Source organism: Microcebus murinus, chromosome X (assembly GCF_040939455.1).
Source record: "Microcebus murinus isolate Inina chromosome X, M.murinus_Inina_mat1.0, whole genome shotgun sequence".
Lineage (NCBI taxonomy): Eukaryota > Metazoa > Chordata > Mammalia > Primates > Cheirogaleidae > Microcebus > Microcebus murinus.
The window spans coordinates 11,202,834-11,230,485 of record NC_134136.1 but is presented as its reverse complement, the minus strand read 5'-3'; the positions used below and the strand labels follow the sequence as shown (position 1 = coordinate 11,230,485).

Below are 27,652 nucleotides of genomic sequence, written 5' to 3'. Positions count from 1 at the left end.
TTGCAGGTTAGATGTGTTTCCTGAAGACAGCATATACTTGGCCTGTATTTTCTTATCCATTCAGCCAGCCTATGTCTCTTGAGTGGAGAGTTTAAGCCATTCACATTTATTGAGAGAACTGATAGGTAAGGTAGATTACTGATCATTCTGTTGGGTTGGAAGTTGTTGCTTTGATTTCTCTCTTGAGCCATTTTATTATCTGGCCTTTAATCTTTGGGTTTTGGTTGCTTTTATATTCGTGAGTTTTTATTATGGTGTTCGGTGGATAACACTGTTTTCAATACTTCTTGTAGGGCTGGTCTTGTCTTGGTGAATTCTCTGAGACTTTGCTTGTCTGAGAATGTCTTTATTTCTCCTTCATATACGAAGCTTAGTTTTGCAGGGAATAAGATTCTAGGCTGGGCATTGTTTTGTTTCAGAAGAGTGAGAATGGGGCTCCAGTCTCTCCTTGCTTGTAAAGTCTCATTAGAGAAGTCTGGTTTTATTAGAATTGGCTTTCCCTTGTATGTTACTTACTTCTTTCATCTTACAGCTCTTAGAAGGGCCTCTTTGGTTGATATTTTGGTCAGTCTGATCACTGCATGTCGTGACGTCTTCCTGTTTGCATTGAATCTCCCAGGGGTCCTCTGAACTTCTTGAACTTGTATATCGAGATTTTGAGCAAGGCCTGGGAAATTTTCCTCTATTATATCTTCAAATAGCTTGTCCAGCCCGTTAGTGTTGTCTTCTTCCCCTCTGGTAACCCTATGACCCTCATGTAAGGTTTCTTCACGTAATCCCACATCTCTTGTAGGCTTTGCTCTTTTCTCTTGTTTCTCTGCTCTATCTCTGTGACAGTTTTATTTAGTTGGAAGATGTTATCTTCAATCTCTGAGATTCTTTCTTCTGTTTGATCTACCCATTTCTTGAGGCTTTCCACTGTATTTTGTAGTTCTCTGAATTGGCTCTTCATTTCCAGGAGTTCGGTTAAACTTTTCTTCATTGTGTCTATTTCTTTAGTGAACTTTTGTTCTAGGTCCTGGAGGCTTTTTGTGGTGTTTTTGTGTTGGTTATTGAGTTTTGGTGCAGTTTGGTGAGTGTTCTTATGATCCACATATGAAATTCCCCTTCTGTCATTTTGGTTGCCTGATTTGGGTTGGTGTCCGTTTCTAGGGGGCTGGTGCTTCTCTTTGGGGTGTGTTTTCGTTTGGTTCTTCATATTTCCTGAGTTCCTTCGCTGATTTCTTCCCATGTCGATCAGTTGTTGTTTCTTTCCTTTAGGTTTTTGTTTGGGTATTCACGCACCTTGTTTAGTTTCTGAGCGGTTAGGTGATGTCTGTGGGTGAGATTCGACCACTCCCTGTATAATGAGTCAGTGGGTGCCGTGGAAAGGCTGTGCAGGATGCTGCCCCTGTCAGTAGGTGTCGCTTGCTTGGAGGAACAGGCTATGCTGTTGATTTTGTGTCCTGTTATCAGCTCTTGTTCTGGGCGGAGCTGGGTTGGGTAAGCCTTCCCTCAGGCACCACCAATGCCTTTAGCAGGGGTCAAAGTTCTTTTCTCTGCTTCCAGGAAAAGCTGTATGGGCGGTGCTGGAATGGTCCCTCTCAGCCAAAAAGTCTGCCTGTGGGGGTGGGGCTGTCTGAGACTGGCAGTCTGGAGCGGGCCTCGCTTCTTTCCACCCTCCCCAACTCCCCAGCTACTCCTTGGCCTCTGCCAGCAGTCCAGACCACATGCCACCAGGCCTCCCCAGACTGTGATGCCGGCGGGGAGGTTCCCTGCGCAGGAACGCCACCTGGGCTGGGCGTACGGCCTCCGTTTGGGAGGAGGGTTGCCCTCTAGGATGCTGATCTGCCCCTGAAGGCACACACACCTCAGTAGGCTGTTTACATATATCCGTTCTGTGCCCCAGGCAATGCTAGACCTTGGTCCAAGGGATCTGGTCTGTAGGTCGGACCTCTGGGTCCCAGAATTCAAACTGTATCCCCACCAGGGAGAGGAGTTCTGGTCCCAATTCACCCACAGGGAGCCCAAGCTGGGTCTATGTCTCTCAGCCTCTGAGTCTGCACGGTTCTCCTGGGAACACCGTGCCAGCAGCACCTGGGAGGGCTGGCGAGTAGGGAGCTCACAGTCTGAGTTCCCCTTAGTCAGCTGTAGAGTCCCCAAAGGGAAGGTCCCGTTCCCTGTAGGTGCCTCTGGCTGGTGGCTATATTGTCTCTCTGGGCAGCGGCGGGTAGGGTCGGCGGAGGGGAGGAGGGGGCAATATGGCGCCTGTCGGGCGGCTTGGGTCTGTGCACACGGAGGTGCCGGGAGTGAGTTGGGAGCTTGGTGCCATGTCTGCTACAGGCTCACCGCTAGCTGGCGGTGTCCGTCTCTGGGCTGGAGTCTGCAGGTCTCTCCACCTGCTTGGGAGCCCACCAGCAGTCTCAAATGCAGGGGAGGGGAAAAAGCAAATACACCTATCCTTGCCGCTGGTCTCTGGGCTGCTCCGGCGGTCTCAGCCTCTAGTTCTCCTCCACAGTCTCCTCCTGTGGAGTCTCCCGGCATCTCAGGTACCCCTCCTCCGTCCCTCGTCCACTGTATGCTTGTCTTCTTGCTTCTTTTTTCTAATTTCTGCTAGAATCAGTCTTTTCTGCAGAGACACTCTGTCTGGCAGTGTTTCTCATCCGCCATCTTGATCCACAATTTTATTTTTAATATATTTTTAAATTGACATATAAAACTGTATGTATTTATAGTGTAAAACATGATGTTTTGAAGTATATATACACTGTAGAATGGTTACATTTAGCTAATTAGAAAATGTATTACCTCATATAGTTATCATTTTTGTGGTGAGAACTCTTAGTCCACTCTCTTTGCATTTTTTAAAAAATATAGTATACGATCATTAACTATAGTTACTACATTGTACAATAGATCTCGTAAACTTATTCCTCCTATATGACTATAATTATGTATCTTTTTATCAGCTTCTTCCCAACTCCTCTCCCTACTAGCCACCCCAGCCATGGGAACTACCTTTCTACTCACTAGTCCCATAAGGAGTATTTCTAGATTGCATATATGAGTGAGATCATGTTGTATTTGTCTTTCTATGCCTGGTGTATTTCACTTAACATAATGTCTTCCATGCTCATTTATGTTTTCACAAATTACAAGACTTTATTCTTTTTATGGCTAAATAATATTCCATTTCCTTGATGATTAGTGATATTGAGCATTTTTTTCACATACCTGTTGGGCATTTTTATGTCTTCTTTTGAGAAATGTCTATTCAGGTCTTTTGTTTATTTTATTATTTTCTTTTCTTACTAGCTTATTAGTTGTTTTTTTTTTTTTTTCTGTAGAGATAGTGTCCCACTGTTTCTTGAGTGGGCCTCAAGTGATCCTCCTTCCTCAGCCTCCCAAAGTGCTAGGATTACAGATGTGAGCCATCACACCTAACCTTTTTTGTTTATTTTTAAATCAGGTTATTTGTTCTCTTGCTATTGAGTTGAGTTGACTTATATATTTTGAATATTAACCCTTCTCAGATATATAGTTTACACATATTTTCTCCCATTTTGTAAGTTGTCTCTTCACTCTGTTGTTTCCTTTGCTGTGCAGAAACCTTTAAGTTTGATGTAATCTCATTTATCTATCTTTGCTTTTGTTGCCTGTGCTTTTGAGGTCCTATAAAAAAATCATTCTCTAGACCTATGTCATGGAGCTTTTCCCCTTTGTTTAATTCTAATTGTTTCATAGTTTTAGGCAGTAATTTTGGGTCTTACATTTAAGTGTTTAATCCATTTTGAGGTATTTTTGTATATGGTGAGAGATAAGGGTCTAATTTCATTCTTTTGCATGTGTATATACAGTTTTCCCATCACCAATTATTAAAGAAAATGTACTTTCTCCAATTTGTGTTCCTGGAACATTTGTCAAAAATCAGTTGGATATAAATGCATGTGTTCATTTCTGTAAAACATGCCATAAATCAGCCTGGTATGGTGGTTCATGACTGTAATCCTAGTGCTTAGGGAGGTCAAGGCAGGAGGATTGTTTGAGGCCATGAGTTTGAGACCAGCCTGAGCAAGAGTAAGACTCCATCTCTACAAAAACTAGAAAAATTAGCTGGGTGTAGTGGGACATGCCTGTAGTCCCAGCTACTCAGGAGGCTGTGGCAGGAGGATTGCTTGAGCCCAGGAGTTTGAGGTTTCAGTGAGCTATGATGACACCATTTCACTCTAGCCCAGATGATAGAGACCCTGTGTCAAAAAACAACAACAAAAACAAAAAAATAAAAACAAAAACAAAAGATTGTGATGAATACTTGATAGAGATTGCATTAAATCTGTAGATCATTTTGGGTAGTATGGAAATTTTAACAATATTAATTCTTCCAATTCATGAACATCGGATATCTTTCTATTTCTATCTTCTTCACTCACTTTCATCCATGCTTTATAGGTTTCAGTGTAGAGATATTTTACTTTCTTTGTTAAATGTATTCCTAAGTATTTTTCTGTGGCTACTATAAATGAGATTGTTTTCTTGATTTCTTTTTCAGGTAGTTCACTGGCTTTTATTTCTTTCTCTTGCTAATTGCTTTGGCTAGGATTTCCGGAACTATGTTTAAATATGTAGACAAAGTGGGTAACCTTGTCTTATTTCAAATCTCAGAAAAAAAACTTTCAACTTTGTTCATTCAGTATGATGCTATCTGTGGATTTTTCATATATGGCCTTTATTTTGTTGAGGTCTATACCTTCCATACCTAATTTGTTGAGAATTTTTATAATGAAGGGTTGTTCAATTTTGTCAAATGTTTTTTCTGCATCTATTGTAATGATCATATAGTTTTTGTCCTTCATTTTGTTAATGTCATGTATCATGCTTATTGATTTGCATATATGAAACCATCCTTCCATCCCTGGGATGAATCACACTTAATCATGGTGAATGATATTTTAATATGTTGTTGACTTTGGTTTGCTAATATTTTGTTGAGAGTTGTTGCATTCATGTTCATCAAGGATATTGGCCTGTAGCTAGCTTGCTTGCTTTCTTTTCTTTCTTTCTTTACTTCCTTCCTTCCTTCCCTTTTTCTTCCTTCCCTTTTTCTCTTTCTTTCTCTTTCTCTTCTCTCTTTCTTTCTTCTTTCTTTCTTTCTTTCTTTCTTTCTTTCTTTCTTTCTTTCTTTCTTTCTTTCTTTCTTTTTCTTTCTCTCTCTCTCTTTCTCTCTCTCTCCTTCCTTCCTTCCTTCCTTCCTTCCTTCCTTCCTTCCTTCCTTCCTTCCTTCCTTCCTTCCTTCCTTCCTTCCTTCCTTCCTTCCTTCCTTCCTTCTTTCCTTCCTTCCTTTCCTCCCTCCTTCTGTTTGTTCATTCGTTCTTTCCTATTTTTTTTTTGTCTCATTTTGGTATTAGGTTAATGCTGGCCTCATAGAATTAGTTTGGAAATATTCTCTACTCTTCAATTTTTTTGGAAGAGTTTGAGAGAAATTGGTATTAGTTCTTTTAATCTTTGGTAGAATTCAGCATTGAAGCCATGGGATCTGGGCCTTTTTTTGATGGCAGACTTTTTAATACTGATTCAATCTCCTTACTCTTAATTAGTCAGTTCAGATTTTCTATTTCTTCATAATTCAATCTTGATAGTGTACATGTCCAGGAACTTATCCATTTCTTCTAGATTATCCAATTTGTTGGTATGTAATTATTCATAATAGTCTCTTATGATCCTTTGTATTTCTGTCGCATCAGCTGTAATGTCTTATTTTTCATCTCTGATTATATTTATTTGAAACTTCTCTTTGTTCTTAATCTTGTTAAAAGTTTGTCTATTTTGTTTATCTTTCCAAAAAAATCAACTTTTCATTTTATTGATCTTTTTGCATTATTTTTCTAGTCTTTATTTTATTTATTTCTGCTGTGATCTTTATTATTTCCCTTTTCTACTAATTTTAATTTTAATTTGGTCTTGTTTATCTAGTTCCTTGTGGTTCAATGTTAGATTTTTTATTTGAGATATTTCTTCTTTTTTGATGTGCTTATTGCTATAAACTTCCTGTTTAGAACTGCTTGCTGTATCTCGTAGGTTTTGATACATTTGTTTCCATTTTCATTTGTCTGAAACATTTTTTTAAATTTCTCTTTTAACTTCTTCATTGACCCATTGGTTATTCAGAAGTATGTTGTTTAATTTACATATATTTGTATATTTTTTGGAAGTTTCTGCTGTTATTGAATCTAGTTTATATCATTGTGGTTAAAAAAAAGATACATGATATAATTTAGTTTTGCTTCAATTTGTTAAGACTTGTTTTGTGGCTTAATATATGATCTATCCTAGAGGATGTTACATGTGCAGGTGTGAAGAATGTGCATTCTACAGTTGTTGGATGGACTGTTCTGTAAATGTCTGTTAGGTCCATTTAGTTTAGGGTGCAGTTTAAATTCAATGTTTCTTTGTTGATTTTGTGTCTAGATGATCTATCCATCAATAAAATTAAGGTGTTGAAGTCCTCTAATATCATTGTATTGCAGTCTATTTCTCTATTCAGATCTATTATTATTTGTATATATATATATTTCAATATTGGGTGCATATATAACTTGCTAGTTATATTCTCTTGCTAAGTTGACCCCTTATCAGTATACAATGATGTTCTTTGTCTCTTTTTACAGCTGTAGTTGGCTGGGAGTGATATGGGCTGGACCTTGAGTCTATCTCACAGGGACTAAGGCTTTTCTTCTGGAGTTAGGGGCCATGGGAGTCTGCCCAGTGCTGAGTATTACTGTGGCAGACCCAATATTGGGTTCATGGCAAAGTCTTACACTTAATTCCCTCTCTTTTCCCCAAAAAGATTATATCTGTCTCCATTTTGTGCGGCCTAGTGTTGCAGAAGGGGGTGTAATGAAGGTAATGTAAAATTGTCTTTACAACTCTCTTAAATAAGTCTTTTTTTATTATGCTATAACCAGGTAATATTATCTTTCACCTGGTTCCCTTAGCTTTTGTGAAGGTATTTTAATGTATGGATACTTGTTCAAATTGATGTTTCTGTGGAGGAAAAATTGCTGGAGAGTCCTATCCTACCATCTTGCTCTATCCTTTTCATATCTTACCGCAATCAATTTTAGAACATTTCATTACTCCCCACCCTAAAAAATACCCCAAATCCATTGGTAGTCACTCCCCATTTACCTCCAATTTTCCCACTCCTAGGCAACCAATTATCTACTGTCTATTAATATTTCAAAAATTGTTCTACTCTGAATACGTAATATGTGGTGTTTTGTGAATAGATTTTTGCACTTATTATAATGTTTTCAAAAAGCTCATCCATGTTTATACCATATATCAGCACTTCTTCCCTTTTAATTGTGGAATAATATTTCATTGTGGGGTATACCACATTTTGTTTATCCATTCATCAGTTGATGAACATTTAGGTTATTTCTATTTTTTGGCTATTATGAATGCTGTTGTGAATATTCATGTTCAATTTTTTGGGTGGACATATGTTTTTAATTCTCTTGAGTGTATATCTAGGAATGGAATTGTTGGGTAACTCTATGTTTAGATTGAGGAACTGACAAATAGTTTTCTAAAGCAGTATATGAGGGTTCCAATTTCTCCACACCCTCACCAACACCCATTATTATCTGTCTATTTGATTAACAGCCATCCTAGTGGATATGAAGTAGTTTTGATTTGCATTTCCCTTTTGGCTAAAGATGTTAAGGATTTTTTCATGCAATGATTCAAAATCCTTTGCCTATTTTCCAACTGGGTTATTTGCCTTTTATTTTTCAGTTCTGAGAGTTATTTATACAGTTAAGTCCTTATATCAGATATATGATTTGACAATATTTTTCCCATTATGTAGGTTTTCTTTCTTTTTTGATAGTGTCTTTTGATGCACAAAAGTTTTTGATTTTAAGTCCAATTTATATATTTTTTCTTTTGTAACTTGAGCTTTTAGTATCATATCTAAGAAACCATTGCCAGATTACAAATCATGAAGATTTATGCCTATACTTTCTTCTAGTGATTTCATAGTTTTGTTTTACATTTATGTCTTTGATCCCATTTGAGTTCATTTTTCATATGGTGTGGAGCTCCAAATTCATACTTTTTTTAATGGATATACAGTTGTCCCAGCATCATCTGTGGAAGAGACTATTCCTTCTTCCATTGCATTCTTTTGGCATCTATGTAAAAATCAATTGATTGGAAATGTGAGGGTATACTTCTACACTCTCAATTATTTTCTATTGATCTATGACTATTAGTATGAAAGTGCCATGATGTCTTAATTACTGTAACTTTGTAATAAGTTTTGAAATTGAGAAATTCGTCCTCCAAATTTGTTCTTTTTCAAGTATGCTGTGGCTATTCTGGTCCCTTTAGTTTCCATATGAATTTTAGTGTCAGTTTGTCATTTGTGGGGGGAAAAGGACAACTGGAGTTTTTATAAAGATTATATTAAATTTGTAGACCAATTTGGAAAATATTTCAATCTTAACAATAGTGAGTCTTCTGATACATAAACATGGGATGCTTTTCCATTTACCTAGGTCATCTTTAATTACTTTCAACAATGTTTTATAGTTTTAGTGTATATATCTTGAATGTCCATGGTTAAATTTATTCCCAACTATTTGATATTATTTGGTGCTATTGTAAATGGAATTTTCTTAATTTTATTTTCAGATTGTGCATTGAAAGTATATAGAAATACAATTGATTTTTGTACATTGATCTTTTATCCTGCAGTTTTACAGAACTCATTTATTAGTTCTAACAGCTTTTTAATGGATCCTTTAGGATTTTCTATACATAAGATCATGCCATCCGTAGAAAGTAAAACCCTTTCTTTTCCAAACAGGGTGACTTTTCTTTCTTTCATTCTTTTTCTTTTTTGCAAAATTGCTGTTGCTATAAACTGCAGTAAAAATGAAAAAAGAAACATCCTTTTGTGTCTGATTTGTATGATCAGTTAAGGCTAAGATAGGCCTTTCCCTCATTATGTTAGCTGTGAGATATTTTATAGATGCCCTTTATCAAGTTGAAGAAGTTTCCTTTTATTTTTAGATTGTTGAATGTTATTTTTTTTAATTATGAAAGAGTGTTGGATTTTGTCAGATGCCTTCTCTGCAACTATTAAGATGGTCATGTGGTTTTGTCTTATATTTTGTTGATACATGCATTACATTCATTGGTTTTCACATGTTAAACTTACCTTGCATTCCTGGCATAAACCCCATTTGGTAATGGTTTATAATCCTTTTTATATGTTTGGGTTTAGATTACTAGTATTTTGTTGAAGATTTTTTGCATCTATATTCATAAAAGATACCATCTATCATTATCTTTTCTTGTGATGTTTTTGTCTTCTCTTGATATCAGGGTAATACTGGCTTCATAAAATGAGTTAGACAATGTTCCCTCCTCTTCCATGTTTTGGAAGAGTTTGTAAACAACTGCCATTAACTTTTCTTTATATGTGTGCTAGAATTCACCAGTGAAGTCATATAGTTCAAGGTTTTATTTTTTAGAAGTATTTTTGATTAACACAACCTCTTTAATTGTTATAAATTTATTCAGAATTTTTATTTTTTCCTTGAGTCGGTTTTGGTAGACTGTATATTTCTAGAATTTTTTCCATTTCATTTAGGTTATCAAATTTGTTGGCATAAAATTGTTCTTTATATTATCTTATAACTCTTTTTGTTTCTGTGAGCTTGGAAGTATGTCTCTTCTTTTATCTCTAATTTTAGTGATTTGAATCTTCTCACTTTTTTTCCTTGGTCACCCTTCATTATCATTCATCTCAAATTATTTTCTAATTTCCCTTTTGATTTTTTCTTTGATTCTGGTTATTTAGGAGTACACTACTTAATTTCTATATATTTGTGAGTTTCTCAATTTGCTTTCTGTTATTGATTTCTAATTTCATTTCATCATGGACCAAGAAAATACTTGTGTTATTTCTTTTTAAAATTATGATTATTATTATTAGTAGTATTTCTTAGAGGCAGGGACTTGCTATGTTGCTCAGGCTGAACTCTAACTCCTGAGCTCAAGTGATCCTTCTGTCTCAGCCTTCCAAGTAGCTGGAACTGCAGTTGCTTGCTACTACATCTGGTTTTTAATTTTTTTGTGTTATTTTTATCCTTCTAAAATTATCAAAGTTTGTTTTATGGCCTATCATATGGTATATCCTAGAGAATGTCCCATGTGTACTTGAGAAGAATGGATACTCTGTTGTTGTTCAGCAGAGTGTCTATTGATGTTGCTCTTCAGGAGATACAGCCTTGAGTAGGCACATAATCACCCTTAAAAGACACTGGCTTTTCACTCTGGGGGGCCGAGGCGGGAGGATCCTTTGAGCTCAGGAGTTTGAGACCAGCCTGAGCAAGAGCGAGATCCTGTCTCTACTAAAAATAAAAAGAAATTAATTGGCCAACTAAAAATATATAGAAAAAGTTAGCCAGGCATGGTGGCACATGCCTGTAGTCCCAGCTACTTGGGAGGCTGAGGCAGAAGGATCGCTTGAGCCCAGGAGTTTGAGGTTGCTGGGAGCTAGGCTGACACCCTGGCACTCTAGCCCTGGCAACAGAGTGAGACTCTGTCTCAAAAAAAAAAAAAAAAAAGACACTGGTTTTTGGCAGGGCTCTCTTTGTCTCTTTCTCTAACCACACCCAGCTCTTATACCCTACTAATTACCTACTGATTGCTCTAATGTTTTCAACAATACCCCAGGGCATAAATTGCTTCACAGATCCAGTCCAATTTGGGCTCCTTAGTAGAAATATTTCCCTAGGTCAGTGTTTGAAATTTGCTCTGACATCTGGGGGCTCTTTGTTGCTCTCGCTTTCCTCTGTTTCTGTTCAGCAAACTGGCTAGCAGGCACTTTACCCTATAATTCCAATACATCTACCAATTTTTTCCTAATTTCTTTTACCACCATCTTCATTGTTTTTTTAGAGTACTCTTAGGCTTGGGTTTTTCAACACTCTGTTGTAGATAAAGTCAGTTCTTTTGGGGAGCGATTCAGAGCTCTCTCTTCTAAGGCCTGCTTTTCTGCTAGGGCAAAATTTCTGTACTACAACTCTAGTACTGGGGGTCAGGACAATGGCACACTTCTCTTTGAATCCCTTCTTGAGGAGATAACTGCTTGGTAGAGTAAGGGGGCAGTGGCCCTACGTCTCTTTGGTTTGCCTCACTTAGAATAGATCTACTGCTCCTGAATCCAGGGTGAGGGTGATTGGGGCCCCAGTATACTCAGTAGCACCACATCCAAGATCTAGCTGTGCCCCATTATTATGTGCTGGGTGGAAGAAAAGAGCCCCTACTTTTTGGCTGTACTGGACCAGAATTTATCCTGAGCAACAGGTAATTGGAGGAAGCATGAAAAATGTTGATGTCCTTCCCCTCCCAGGAAGACAGACCTACTGGGAACTAGTGGGGAGAGGGAGTACTGTATTCTTGGATGTTTCAGTCTTGAGTAGAGTTTCCTGCCCCACTGGGGCTGGGAGTGTGGTTTGGTAGGAAGCATGTCTTGGTTCAAATACCACATACTTTCACTGATCTTACAGTTTTAGTAGATTTTCTTGAATATTTTTTTAATTTGTTTTATTTCATTAGGACTATTTCCAGAGACTTTAGATGGTTGTTTATATGTCATGATTTTTATTAGTTTCACTGGGGAGCAGTCCTATAAAGCTCCCATGCTGTAATGCTAGAAGTGGTATGTATCCATTTACATGTAATGTTATTATTGATGTAGTTGGATTTATGTGTGATATGTTAATTTTGCTTTTGATATGTCTCATGTCTTTTTTGTTCTATTCCTTCTTTCTTGCTTTCTTTTGCATTAAGTAAATATTTTCTAGTGGAACTTTTAATGATTTTTTCACTATAGTTTTTGATAATTTTGAGTTTTCTTAGTGACTACTCTAGGGCTTATCATATACCTATTAGCTTATCAGATTACACTCCAGGTTTACATTAATGTAGTTCTTTGGAACTATACAAATGTTACTCCTTATAGCTCTATTCCCCTTTTCCTCTTTTTTTCCTATTATCGATATGCATATTATACCTATGTATTATGTTAAAATAGCATTTTAACATATTATATATGTTTTAGACCCAAGAATACATTATTTTAATTTTGACTCTATATAATTTTGGTTTTTTAAGAAGCTAAGAGGAACAACTATTCATAGTTTGTTATATTAATTTTATTTATTTACCAACTTCTGTTCTTCCATCCAAGGATTTCCTACTTTTTTCTGTTTTTTTTTTTTTCTTTTCTAGGGAGAATTGTTACCTAACTGTTATCAACATATTCCATTAAATTATGACTTTTAAAGAATAGAATAAAATAAAAGATAATTTTATGGATTGAAGTTTGTTCCCCCCAAAGATACTTTCACATCCTCACTCTAGTAGCTGTGAACATGATATTACTTGGAAATAGAGTCTTTGCAGAGGTAATTAAAGTTCTGAAGATGAGATCATTTTGGATTTGGGGTGGGCCAGAAATCCAATGACAAGTGTCCTTTTAAGAAAAAGGAGAGGAAGATTTGACACAAGAACATAGAAGAAAGAAGGTCATATGAAGGTAGAGGCAGAGATTGGAGTTATGCTGCCCCAAAACAAGGAATGTCAGGAGCCTCAAGAAGCTGGAAGAAGCAAAAAAGGATTGGGTCCTGGCAACACCTTGATTTTTGTCCTTTTAGCCTTCAGAACTGTGACAGAATAGATACCAGTAGTTTTAAGCCACCTGGTTTGTCATAATTTGTTACGGCAACCCTAGGAAATTAATATAGCTACCAAGTAAGCATTCCAGATATTTTTCTACATAAATTCATTTTTGCTTTAGTTTGTAAAATTTTTTCCTCTCTGCTTAATTAAAATTTAACCATGGGGTTAAGACTGGTGATTCTAATTGACACAAAATACTTCAAAGCATTAGTCCTGATTAATTAGCATTGATCTTGAACAACAAATAATTTTATGTGAGCATATACATATCAATAACTTCCCTATTATCTACCTAGCCATTACAGTCAAGAAAACAGCAGGGAAGTTGCACCAGTTCATCAATTTGTTGCCTATTATCTCCAAATTCACCCTTATTGCATGCTCTGTGAAAATACATCTGAGCCATTTAAATATTTTTCCTTTTGTCAGCTAGAACTGAAGCTTTGTCAGGAGAGGGCAGTGGAAGGATGGTGCAGCAAGAAAAGGTTTTGTTCCCTGTTTCTGGCAGGCTCACTGGGCTTGTGCAGCTCCCTTCAGTGCCTGGCTTCTGAGGTGCACAGTTTGTGTAGCACTAGGCGGCTTCCCTTGGCACCATTCCTCTTGTAGTTTTGTAGTAAAGCGCCTCTGGTGAAACATTTCTCCATGAACATCTTTCTCAGGCAGCACAGAAGGCCAGTTCCAGAGGGTGGATTTCTAGCAAGTTCCAGGAGACACAGTTCCAATAAGTCCCAGAGTTTGGAGTTTCAGCAAGTTCTGCCTGCAAGGCACCACAGCATCTTTCCTGTCACTGAGTGAATTTCTACTGGCTGTGTCCTGTCCAGTAAGGTCTGGATCTTAGCTCTGGGCAGAGAGGAGGGGTGGAGAATGCTTAATCTCAATTCTAGGGGGAGTGGCTATTGTATCCACTATTATATATCTGTTATTCCTATATCATTTAGAGCAGCCCAACCTTTTTGGCACTAGGGACCGGTTTCAGGAAAGACAATTTTTTCATGGACTGGGATGCTGGGGAGGAAAGGTTTGGGGATGATTCAAGAACATTACATTAATTGTGCAGTCAAATCTTTCTATTAATGATAATCTGTATTTGCAGCTGCTCCCCAGTGCTAGCATTGTCACCTCAGCTCCACCTCAGATAATAAGGCATTAGATTCTCATAAGGAGTAAGCAACCTAGATCCCTCACAAGTGCATTTTATAGTAGAGTTTGCTCTCCTATGAGAATCTAATGCAGCTGCTGATCTGACAGACGGTGGAGCTTATGCAGTGATGCAAGCAATGGGGAGCAGCTATAAATACAGATGAAGCTTGCTGCTAACCTCCTGGTGTGCTGCCAGGCTTGATTATTCCTTTTTTTTTTTTTTTTTATTGAGACAGGATCTCCATCTATTCCCCGGGCTAGAGTGCAGTGAAGTAATCACAGCTTACTGCAACCTCAAACTCCTGGACTAAAGCGATCCTCCTGCTTCAGCCTCCCGATGCTACTATAGGCACATGCCACCATGCCCGGCTACTTTTTCTATTTTTTGTAGAGATGGGGTCTTGCTCTTATTCAGGTTGATCTCAAACTCTTGGACTCAAGCAGTTCTCCCACTTTAGCCTCTCAAAGTGCTAGGCTGATAGGCATGAGCCATCGCACCTGGCCTAGAGTTCTCTTTACTCATTAGCTAATCCCTCATTACTCCAATATCCTCTTAACATTAATAATTATTTATCTTAAACATTCCCTATTCAAATGACTGTGTGCTTTTTGTCTCCTGATTGTGCCTAGACTGATACAGAAGTAATCATGGAATAACGGCACCACATAAATTTTGAAATAGTACACAAATATATTTTCACATGACTGTCACAACAATGCCTGTGAAGTAGGCATGACAAGTACTATTTATTACTCACATTTTACAGGTAAGGAATAAGGTTCAAAGATTGTCAATAGTCCAGAATCATAGTCATTTTTATCATCTGTAAAATGAGGATAACAATAGAACGAACTTATGTCCTAGGATCACTGTAAAGATAAAATGACATAAAGCACATAAAGTGCTTAGTACATGACACTGGCTTGTTATATACAAGTTGAGCATTCCTAATATGAAAATCGGAAATCCAAAGTGCTCCGAAATCTGTAACTTTTTGAGGGCCAACATGATGATGGTGCAAGTGGAAAATTTCACATCTGCCCTCATGTGAAGGGTAGCAGGCAAAACTTGGTTTGATACACAAAATTTGAAAATATTGACTAAAATTATCTTTAGGCGATGTGTATAAGGTGTATATGAAACATAAAAGAGTTTTGTGTTTAGATTTGGGTCCTATTCCCAAGATATCTCATTAACATAGATGCAAATATTCCAAAACCCACAAACATCCAAAAGTTAAAACATTTTTGTTCCCAAGCACTTCAGATAAGGGATACTTGACCTGTATATCATACTTGAACTGTAAAAATTATTCAGATAGTCTGGTATATATACCAGATAGTTGATGTCTTCTTACTAAACTACTCACAATGAGTTGTCTGGGTCTTATGTATTTTTTCAATATCTATTTTTTGTTTTAATAGTATTTGTTTTGTCAAGCACCACAGCATACCAACCAAAGATAAACCTATCATTTTACACTTTGTGTGGTTATTGCTTTCTGAGGTCAAAAAAATGACCAGAGTAAGGGCTAATCAATGTAGGGTAAGTTTATGTCAGCTTAATGGAATTCTAGGCCTACTGTGGTCAATGGCTAAGCTCTGAGTGAGGAAACCAAAATCCTAAGAATACAGTCCTAAATATATAAGGTGAACCCTCAAACTTAAATATTTCAATGTTAATAATATATGCAACGTAACTAGCATTTATAGTCTTATCAGGTTCAGCTTCTATTAATTCTTTTGGTCAAGGCATGGGGTGGGAACAGGATGTTAAGAGAAGGTAGCCAAGGAAAGGACCCAGTTTACTATATCTGTGTCAGTTATTATACCAACCCTTTGATCACTGAAGATTTCAGTAACTAAATACAGAAAGTTAGTGATGTACTGAGCTGAAGTTATGTATTAAACAAAAGAAATGTAGTCTCAAACCTGTAGAAAATTTCCTTGTATAGACATAAGCAATAATATATAAAAATCCTTGGTTAATGTAAATCACTTTGGCAGTATTGAAAAAAGCAATAGAAAATTATCCTGTAGGAATGGAATGGGACAGATACAGCATGCATTAAATTTCAGGAGGGGGAAAATGCTTCATGGCTGACTGCAAAGTTCTCATGCAGTATTTATCGGAATGAGGAACATTTAAGTGGTCTTCTTCTACAATTATATAAGCCCCTTACTCCGGACTGTTAAGTACAGCATTTTCATTTGGTACAGAAAATCATTTTAAAGAGAAACAAGTAGGAGCTCCCTTTCCTCCCTCAGGCATAAAACCCTTTAACCGGCTAGCTTCCATTCCGTGTGGGAGAGAAAAAACAAAAAACAAAACTCCTTTGGTACCCGGAGGACAACAAAGGAAGTAGCTGAGTCCAGTAAGCACCTCACAAGTTCCTCAAGATCACCCAAGAGGGAAGGGTTCCTGACCGGAAAAAGTCGGATTGCCCTCACAGGAAGGGCAAGCCACTCTGGAGCTTACGGACGCGAACACGACCACAGAGTTCTAAAGCGGTTGCCAGAGCGTCGGCCGTCAGTTAGCTCCTCCCCCTCCTTCCTAGTGGTAGCTAGGCAACCGTTGGCCCTCTGGGAGATCTGAGGCCCAGCCACTGCGTTAGTGCCTCTGGCGGCGAACAGCGAGCGCTGCAGGACCCTCTCATGGTTTTTACCCTCCCCTCTCCCCACCCCCTTTTGCCCCCGCCCACCCCTTCGCCACTTCGGCTCCTCCCTCTTCTTCTCTCTCTCCTCTCTCTGTCTCTCTCTCTCTCTCTCACTCTCTCTCTCTCTCTTCCTCCTCCGCCTCCTCAGCTCTTGGGCTAGAATATCTATGGGTCGAAACGTGATGCGATGAATCCGAGAGAGACCGAAACTGGGACGAGGAGTGCGGCGGAAGCGGCGGGACTCCAGGGCATGGGGGCTTCACCACAATAGAGGCAGCGCCCCCACCCGCCCCCGCCAGCCCCTCTGGAGCGAAACCCCCAAACCCCCTCGGGAAAAGGATGGCGGCGGCACCTACCCAGATCGAAGCCGGTGGGTAGCTGTGTCCGGGGGGCTAAGGGTGTGGGGGATTAGCGTGACTGCTGTCAGTTTCTTTTGAAAAAGCTTCTATTTCTCTTCTTTGCCTCCTTCTCAACCTCTTTTCCCCCCTCTTCCTAGAGCTGTATTACCTGATCGCTAGGTTCTTGCAGTCCGGACCCTGCAACAAATCTGCTCAGGTGAGGGGGAGAAGGAGATCTGGGAGTCGTGGGGGGAATGGTCCCAATGGGGAAATCGAGGCAGTGGGGTGAGCAGTTCCTCTGAGGGTGAGGGAAAGGCCGGCCCTGACTAGTCCTACGGTCAGCGGCTGGGTTTTAAGTGGGGAGGGAGGAATGGGTTGATGGCCCAAGCTGCTCCTCATATTCGTGTTTCCCTTTTGCTCAGGTGCTAGTGCAGGAGCTCGAGGAGCATCAGGTACGGAGCCCCTTCGGGAAGGGGTGGGGAGGGTTGGGGTGAGACTGGAGGAAGGGTAGGGCAAGACAGGGGCGGAGGACAGGGGCCGGGAGGGAGGCTTCGATCTGGGAACCCATAGCTGTTGTCACCGGGGTGAACCGGTTTCTTCCCTCAAAAGGGGCGGACAACGCTGGGGTCTTAACTAGCCCCCTCTTTATGCTTGTGGAAGCGTTTATTCAGGATTTCCTCCTCCTCTGCCGCCCTCCCCGCTCCCGCCCCCCCCCTCCACTAGCTCTGAGGCAATAGCTATCGGGCCAAGAGAAATAAAGACGCCAAAGGGTCGAGAACCGGGATCCAGGCTGGGTTCTGTTGATGGGGAGCTGAGGCTTCACCTTCATCATTTGTCACCCCCCCTTCCCCTTTCTTTTCCTCTGGCCCCCAGCTGATTCCGCGCCGCTTAGATTGGGAGGGGAAAGAGCACCGAAGAAGCTTTGAGGATCTGGTGAGTAAAGTTTTCATTTCAACTTAACCCAACTCTTTCTCCACTCCCTCCCCACCTTGTACCCCCAACCCGCCCCCGACCTCTCAGCCAACTCGGCTCTAGAGCTCAGTGCGGAGCCAAAGAACGACTGCCCCTTCCCCCCTCCCTGCCAGTCGGAGAAAGGGTACCTTCCCTCCCCACGGCCTAGCTTGTTTCCACCGGAAAACTTTGAAGAATGTGAGTTGGTTATCAGAGGTGCTGTGTTGTGGATTATGAATATGTTACAAACATCGGGGAAGGCCCATTGTACAGGGAAAAGGGAGAGAAACCAGGGGGTTATCTTGGGGCACGTACCAAGGACTGACGCTGGCCAATGACAGCGTTGGTAACAGCCCGGAGTTCCGGATTAGTGGAAGAAAACTGGTTTCTGGTTGGTCCTGGCCTGAAATACGGGAACTGAGGCCAGGCTTGGTCTTTTTTTTTTTTTTTTTTTTTTTTTTTGGTGCGGGGTGGGAGGGAGGCGGGTAGAGAAGGGGCTCTGGAGGGGAGTTGACGGACCTGGGTTAGGGAAAAACCACATAATTAAAAATAAGGGCCATCGAGCCAATTCCAGAATTTGCTAGTTTTACATAATGGACTACCAAATAAAAGCATAATCGTTATATATTTCAGATTTTAGAAAATATCTCATCATGTCATCAGTACATCTCATTTGTATATATGCATTATCACTACATAAAAACTATGAATAATGACCTTTTTGAGAGTTGGTGAATCACAATTTTGGATTTACAAGGAGACAACAATGGGCATATTTTAGAATAGAACATACTTTAGTAAAGGACCAAAGGCATTGCGTTGGCTGTGTTGTTTCTCCTACAAATATAATTTACAGTATAAATGCACCTCTGTTCAGCATTGACACACAAAAAAGGTGATCCTTTTTATTTTGAGGGGGACAGATTCCCTTGTGTTAGCCACTGCCATGGTGCACTGGAGGGTAATGAAAGGAGAAAAGGATGTTACTAAAATCAGAATTCAGCTACCTATCCTTCAAATAAGATCCAAGTGGAGGAAAATCAGACAAAGTTAAAATTGGAGTGGTATGGTAGACTCTAAATATAAATAAAATGATTTAAAATTTGCTTGCAATAACACTATATTTAAATTGCTTTAGTGTTCATTTGATATTCTTCTTCTTTTTATTATATTACAGCAACGAAGCCACACTAATTATTACCGAATCTACTGAATAAATTTTTTTTTATATTTTGTAAATCACAGAAGATAGTACATTAATTGTGATAAAGGTAAATTTGACCATTTGTACTATTAATGGTAACAATTTCTCAGGTGGATAAAAATTAGTTTTGAAAAACCGCATATATTAATAGGTTATTTAATTTATAGTCAGGCTTTTTGTTAGACTTAAGTCCTTCCCTCCCCTCCAAAAAGGGCAAAAACAGAGCCTACTAATATATGTTGTAACACTTAATAAATTACTGAAGGGATTTGTACATATAGTTTTGATACTGAGGTGTGTTGAAATGTTTTCTGTTACATTGTTCCTTTCACAGCCTATATACATCTGCAAGAAGGACCATTTGTAAGCAAGTAGCAAAAGGAGACCTAAAGGAAAAAACTTTTCTGAAACTAACTTGACAGTAATAAACAATACATGAATATTATAGTAATTAAAAGAGAGTCTCCTTACCACAAAAACAAATAAACAAAAAAACCAAAAAATCCCCTCAGTTTAATGGACTTTTTACCCCCCTCCTTATTTTGTGAAGGCATATTCTACATAATTGTGATGAGTATCTATTTTGTGCTTTGTATTTTTCTTAACACTTTTACATATACTTACCTGTGTATTTGGTCATCATTTTTTTAATGGTAAGAAAAAATTCTGTTGTATTTAAGATGCTGTGATTGAAAACAACTCCCAGTTTTTCACTAATATCTTTGCATAGTTAGGTTTTCTTTTTCTACTTTCTTACACTCCCCCCTCCTCCCCTATTATTTCCCCAGACTTTATTCCCTAAAGTAGAGTTATCAGGTCAAAGGGGCTCATGAGTTTTATAGCTCTTGTCATATATTGTAAGATTGCTTTCCAGAAGATTGTACTAATTTATAATGTCACTATCTAGGTACTTAGAATGAGTATTTTTATAGGTTTAAATCTTTTGGTATCTTTAATAGGTGAGAATATCTCCTAGTTAAGTAGCTTTTTTATTATTAGTGAGGCTTAACCTTTTAACAATTTTTTTAAATTGTTAATCCATTTATATATCCTTTCATGTACTTGATTTTAACCTTTTATCTTTTCAATTGACTGCTTTCTGTTTTGTATTTTCTTAGACATTCTTTTATGCACAAGGATAATTTCTTCTATTGTGTGAATATTATCTGTAGATAAGTAGTGTAACTTTTTTGTTTTTCGTTTACTTTTTATATTTTTCATACTAGAAAAGGAGACTCCTTTTATTTTCCATACTGGGATCCAGATTTTCTAGGGATAATACTTTTTGATACCATGGTCTTTGAAGTCAAATGTCTGTTTTCTGCCTATGGATTTCTTTGTAAGGGAAGATGGAGGAGGGTTGAGTGAGAATTTGAACAGCCTGTAGTAGCTGAGAACTGAATGTGTAGTGTTAGATTGATTGCTAGACTCATCAGTTGTATTGTTGGTTAAAATTATTTCACATCTGATCTCTGATTTTGAGTGGCTTCATTGTGGAAGAGATGGGGTAGGTACTTTTTAAAGTGCTATTAGAAAAATTGATTTATCTAGTGGTCTTTTGACCTAGGTACATATTTTGAGTTGAAATTTGGTATTAATAAAGTATTAGTAAATTATTAATAAATAGTATAATCTTGATTTATCTGGTTTATTAGATTGTATAGCAATACTTCAAACTTAAGCTATACTGGGGTATGAAAAGGAAAGAATACAAATGTATAACAAAGTACAGGACTATAAATAAGGACATCAATGTACTGAATTGGCTTGCATAGCTACATATATTGCGTATTTGAAACAAAAATTCTGCCTTTCTGTTTGTATGTTTACTTTCATTTGAATTGATTGTCTGTAATGCTTAACTTGATTTATCTAGAAGAATATTAAGGTAAGGATAAATTGGATTTCTTCAATACCTTATTACTGCTGTTACTATTACAGATTCTAGAAATCCCCCTTTTTCTGAAATGGACATCTGATTTAGTGTTTTACTTGTAATTTGAAACACAAGGGAAGGTGCTTGTTTGTTAAAGCCACTGGCAGGCGAGTATTGACATCTCCAAATCTGAAGTGTCTTTAAACAAAATGAGTCTGTACATGAAATTTGTTTGTCAGTTTATGTTGAACTATAAGGTTTTTTAAATATGGCATTCAAAAAAAAACATTATGAATTAATTTTTCAGAATTTTAACTAATGATAGAGGGAGAATTTTGAAGTTGTGGTTGTTTCTGAAGTTTGATCTAGGCATTTTTCTTTATTTTCTGCTTCCTAGTTGACTGTTATTGACAACGTAGTAGAATTAAATGTGCTTCTTGCAATTCATCTTAAGGTAGATAATTTAAATAATTACAGATGTCCTTTCATTTGTGGTGATCCTGTTGAATTGTTGGATATTTTTATTGCTTACTCCTTGAAGCTTTAGTGTGGTCAAGACACACTGCAATGGATGTACGTGTCGGTGTGTTTAAATGAACAGTTTTTGTTAATCTATAAATTTTATATATTGAAATGATGATTTGGAAACTTTTTAAAAGGCACATTATAAGCTTTTTAAATCACTTTAAGGGGACTTTTGTCATAAGACTGAACTAAAACCATAAATATCTTTAGGTGTGGTATATCCTTTTACATTTATTCAACATTTTTCATCCATAGAACTGAAAGCACCAGTTAGTGCTTACATTTGGAATGACATATTCCACTCATTTTATATACAAAATACTTGAAGTAATTTTATGCTATTAAAAAAACCTTCTATGAAGATTATGTTTTTAAAAAGAATACATGCACCTATGATGATCCATGTTATTATAAGAACTTGCATCTGCATATAACACATTTAGGTTTAAAGTGTTTTCACATTATCTCATTTCATCCTCACCAACTACTTTAAAACACTGTATTTGAATGCCTGACATACCTGTATTCTTTTCTTTAACTAGCTGTTGTTCTGTAATTACTAGTAATATCTTAATGCTTTGAGTACTAATAGGATAGTTACTGCATCTCTAAGTGTGGAAGCAGTTGAAGCATGTGTGATTTATTAACTGCCATGTGGCCACACAGCCATATTTAGGAAAAACAGAATGCATCATGGGAAACCAAAAAGCATGTGCTGCTCAACTCCAGTGCAGTGTAGTATGCATGTAATGCTAGCTGATAGGTCTTATGGTAGAGAGCAGTCAGTATCCTGAAGCCAGTATTCTTGACTACTGAACTTGCTTGAGCCACGTGTACACTCTTGCTTTCTGAAACATGTTGGCTTCAGGTATTTGTCTAGATCCTTGGCCTTCCCCCCCACACACACACACACACTTGTGGCTCTAGGAACATACTTTCAATGATTAAGATCCTTTTGGATATTTATCATTAATCTTAGGAAAATTGGTATCTCAGTACAAATGAGATGATGCTATAAATGAAGAGAGCTGCTGTTAGGGAGTTGGATTTGGTGGATTTGCTTTACAAAATTTTGTTCCGAAAGCATCTTTGTCACATTTGAATATTAGTTTTAGTTTGTTTTGTTTTTGTTTTATTACTGATGTTGATTACTTATTGATTAATAAATACTTTCTTTTTGGTTGGGAGCAAAATAGTAATCTAAAGACAATTTAGTGTTTGTGTCATAATTTAGAGATGCCCTTGTTTGACATTTCTTACATGTAATTTGTGGATAATAGAAACGACCCGAGATTTAGTGTGAAAGATAGCCTTTACTAGCTCAGTGACACTAGGCAAGTTACTTAATCTCTCACAGATTCAATTTCTTCATTTATAAAATGAAAATCCCTACCTGTTGTGGTGTGTACCAAACGAATTAAACATTGAAACAATGCCATTTGTTGGTTATAAATGCTGTGCAACTGAATTGTTTACTACATTTAAAAATTAGGACAGAGAGGCTGAATGACTAGCATGGAAATCTAGAGAACCATGACCCTAGCATTTATATTTTCTTAGCTATCTGATTATCACCTCCTAATTTTCCTAACATTTTTATGAGATAAGGGGCATATAAAACAGTCATATTATAAAAGGGTGTTTAAAATGTGTCAGAATTGAAATGAGTGTTTTGAAATGTGTCTGTGTTAACTTACACAAAAAAGGAATGTACACCAAAAATATTTAGTGTCATTCGCATTTTTATGAATGCCAGACAAATAATTCAGTATGATACTGATGTAGTATTCATACTTTTTTAAGAACTGGGAGGTATGGTGTGATTTTTTTTCAGATGTCTTATTGCAGGGATTTTCAACCCTTATGATTTATCTTAAACTGAATTTATTTTCTATGTATTATTGATAATTATTTCCTTGCATTTTAAGTTACCTTGTTTAAGATATTTTCTCATGCCCTTTAATATCTGTCATGGTGCTTTTTAGTTAGGTGCCCCTCAATTATTTGTTCAATTTTCTTAACTTTTGTTAGAAGCATGATACAGATTTATTTAATCTAGATGGTGCTAAATTCTTTTATTGGAACTTTCTCTACTGAGCAACTTCTAGAATGTGGGTGGGTGCTCTGTCCTTGTGTTGATTTCATCTTCCCTCAGGTTTATAATACCTTGTAGTGCTTTCTTAAGGTAGTATAACCCAGAGGATACTTGAACCTAGGAGGGTTGCTCTGACTCTTTCCTGAAGAAATCTTAAACCAAAAACAGAAAAGGAAATGTTCTGCATAATGATTAACATGTTCAAAGGAGAGTGATAGGAAATCTGAACATTTTGTAGGTCACTCTGCTAACCAGTGCTATGACTAGAGAAACACCTGCTTATTCTCTTTCCCTTTCTGCCCTTTTTCCCGTGTCCTCCTTCAAAATTTTCTCCTTTCCTCCTTCAAATTCAGCAGACATTAAACCCAACAATTAAATTATAAAGGTGTAGTATCAGATTATTGTAGAAATTTATATTTTACTGAAAAATATCAAGAAGAAAAACTACTTATAAATATTTGCATTTTCTTCCAGTTTTGTTTTTTTGTACAAGTATTTGTATTTTTTTTTCCTTCAAGATCAGATGATGTTCTGGACAGAGTTTTTCATTTTTTAAAACAGCACTATGGGGGAGCATTTAAACATTGAGGAGCCATTATGTGCTTAGTCACTGTGCAAAGTGTTTCACTGCGTTAGGGTGCCTTTCTTTTTACTTGGAATGCCCTCTGTTCCCCTTTGTCTGTCTTGTGAACTTTTCACTTGTCCTTCAAGTGTGAAATTGGACATGAACCCTTACCTCCAGGCAAAATTAGGAACTGTACTTCTTTGCTTCCTTAGCTGTCTCTAAGAACCTCTGGGCACTTGCAGCTTTGATTTGTTTCTATTTATTAGTTTCCTCCACTGGGACTATAGGTTCCCTTAGGGCAGCAGTTTAATCTTCTTTCCATTGTATCCCTATACTTTAAATGTCTCAATGAATACATGCATGAGTGAATGATTTTGTATTTGTCCTAACCAAATCACATGAAATAGTTATCATTACTCCCTTTTTTACAGATGAGGAAGCTCAGGTTTGGAAAGGCAAAGTAACTTTGTCCAAGGTCACATTAAGCAGGAACTGGGGATTCTGGAAAGGTTCAAATTTAAGTCTTTTCCTGTATCATACTACCAGAAAAGAGTAACAGCTAGTACATTTTAGAGCTTGAATAATCCAGGCTGTCAGACTTCAAAGTACCATGCTTATCTCTATACTACATTTATATTGATATATTGAAAGCATTGCACTATTTTTCAAAATCCATTTTATTTCCTGTCCTTAAGGATCAAAAGATTACGTGACTAACTTTTGTATGTGCCTATTTCATCTTCCTCCTCCAAAAAAAAAAAAAAATTAAAAAATCCCAGGGAAAATGTTTCATTTTACTTCTTGAGCATGTGATCTCAGTTTGATTCTTCATTTTACCTCTGTAGCCATGGTCTTACTTAGAAAACAAACACACAGAATTCTGTTATGTTAGTTTTTTAGAGTTGCTTGTCAGATCCTATTCTCTGTAAAAGCCAGGGTAAAAAGAATATTATTGCCATCTGAAAATTAGTATTTCAAATGTAGCTCTTGGTGCAGGCCTGGCCTCCTGAGATTAGCTACCTTTTACATTTTATTCAGTGCCCAGCTGGATTCCTTTTAACTAATTATGATGAGTAGGATCATCCCAGTGAGCTCTCTCTTCTTCTCAGTTGTCATAATGATTCTGAAGTGTGGTAATTTGGTTGTTAGATTTGCTCTTTAGATTAGCCAATCATCCTATCAAGAAGGTTTATATTCTAGAATTCATTTAATTTCTTTCAGTTTATTCAGATTTATAGTTTTCATTTCTTTGCAGCCTTTGTATTAATTATCTCTATCTTTATCATTTTTCAGCTGCCTTAATAGGACAGTAGTAGAAAGAGCAGTGGGCAGAGAGACCCAGATTCCATTCTGTTCATTGTGACAATTGGACAAGACACTTCACTTGTCTGGATCTGTTTTCCTTTCTGTAAGCTGTAGAGTTAGGTTGATTATACATAAAGAGCTTTTCAATTCAAAGATTCTATAATTTAACTCCTTAGAGCTGTTTTATAGAATAACACAGAAGTTTGTATTATACTCTTAAACTTTGTTTTTAGAGAATGCTTTTCTTCTGCAGATCTTAAAGCACTTAAGCGTTACTAGTTAGCCATTATATTCCAGAGAGAGAAATGTGGTTAAATGACTGAGATTAGAATGTTTGAACTTTAATCAAAAAGAGTGGTTTATTATATTATGTTATGAATTTTGTAGAATATTTTAAAATACATACTTTAAAAATTACATTTTATGAACCATTACATTTACACATAAATTTAATATAGAATTATTAAATGTCTTTATAAAAGTACCCAGGGTAGATAATGAGAGTTATTGTATCTGAAAAGATCACCTTTAATAATTTCCAGCTTTAATCAAAAGCACATGTATTCAAGTAAACATTTAACTATCACTTATAAGACCTAAAGTTTGATTTAGAAGAAACTTTTTTTTAATAAGAACTCTACTAATGTAGACTGGAAGCCTGCTAATGTTTAAAGGAGAAGGTAGCATGTTTAAACTCAAAAGATTGTTTTTGTCATTGTTTTGATAGAATGTATGTATCTCTAGTACTTTGCAATAATCATTTATTGGTTTTAGATAAAAAAATTTTTTTGAAGGGGACTACTTGGAAATTGAGCTATTTTTTCTTGTATAGGGTGAAAATCAAACTTCTGAAATTTATTTACTTATCATACAAATCTTCAAGGGGGAGAAGTTAGGAGTAGATCACTCTTGTTTTAGTTGATGAATATACAGACTCATTTATAACCACTAATGATTCTGTGTTTTTGAATTATTATTAAGGAATTGATAAAAATTTTTATATAATTTGCTGAAAGTAAGACATCATTGTTTCTGTAAAATGATGTAGCCAAGGGGCTTAGGATGTCAGTTTAAAATGTAATTCTCACAGCTTTGCTATAACAGAGTAATTCTAAAAGTTGTAATTAGGGAAACTCCCATTTTCTGGATTATATATGCTAGATATATTGCATTTCTAGGGTAGTTAGTAAGTTTTTATAACAAGTGAATAACTATTGAGTTGGTCAGGGGATGAAGAAAAGAAACTTTCCAGTAAAAATGACTACCAGCCTATGTAAAGCTCCTCGTATAGCATTTACTTGATGAAAAAGTAATGGCTGATATTAGAAAGTCCCATTTATCCAAGATAGTGTTGGGGCAAAAAGTCATAAGCTGTTATAGATGTTAATGTGCAGTACCTTAAAGCTTTTTTTCTTTCAAATACATATTTTTGAGGATAGTAACTAAATTTGCACATAGGCATATTTCAGAAATGCTCTAATGTGGTGGGTATGAATTATAAACTAGGATTTTTGGATATCAGTTTCTATAGATAATAAGAAATGTTTTTTAGATTGAGTTATCAGCCACCTTTAACTTTAGTAGTACCTCTGTTTTACTGAAATATAGTTCTACATAGTTATTTGCTTGGGGAAATAAACTAAAGATGTATAAAATAATTGAAAGAATTTGCCTAATCCTTTGTCCTGATCCAGAAACTAAACCTTTTAGATGCAAATCTGAAATAATTCAGTTGCCATTTTTCCTGAGCATCATGACAGTTGCCCAGACCTAAGTTATTTTGGTAGGTTAAAATTGTTTTTTGAAGTAGCTTACAAAACATAATTGGTGGGAAATAATTTTTTAAAAATAATAATTACAGTAAAATCTCTTATATTCCCACAATTCTAAATACAGGTTGGACTGTAGTTCTTTGACTTGTGTTTCCTAGGAAAATAAAAAAGGTACCCTGATATGAGAATCTGAGATTTTTCCTCTAAGAATTCTTAATAGCATTAATTATAGTTAGACTTTACCTTGATTTTTATTTATTTATTCTACAAATATTTATCTAGTCTTACCTTATTCCAGGAAATTTTTTGGGTGTTAGGAATATAGCAGTGAAGAAAATACACAAAATCTCTTCTTTCATGTTGATGACCAGGGTTGCTTTACAAAATTATTCTTTTGTGTTGTACTGTTGTATTTGACCTGGTGGTAATACTGTTATTAATGTGTTTCCTATTTAATGGTACAGATATACATATATATGTGTATAA

General features: G+C 36.8%; 1 protein-coding gene across 1 annotated transcript in view; it reads left to right on the top strand.

The window, feature by feature from the left end:
• Positions 1 to 16,628: 16,628 nt before the first annotated feature.
• BRWD3 (bromodomain and WD repeat domain containing 3) overlaps positions 16,629 to 27,652 on the top strand; it is a 161,700-nt gene continuing 150,676 nt past the window's right edge. Inside the window, exons 1-4 of the mRNA XM_012790329.3 lie at positions 16,629 to 16,905; positions 17,032 to 17,090; positions 17,296 to 17,325; positions 17,747 to 17,806. Coding sequence (XP_012645783.2) covers positions 16,875 to 16,905; positions 17,032 to 17,090; positions 17,296 to 17,325; positions 17,747 to 17,806 — 180 coding nt within the window. The 5' untranslated portion in view covers positions 16,629 to 16,874. The remainder of the gene's footprint in view (positions 16,906 to 17,031; positions 17,091 to 17,295; positions 17,326 to 17,746; positions 17,807 to 27,652) is intronic.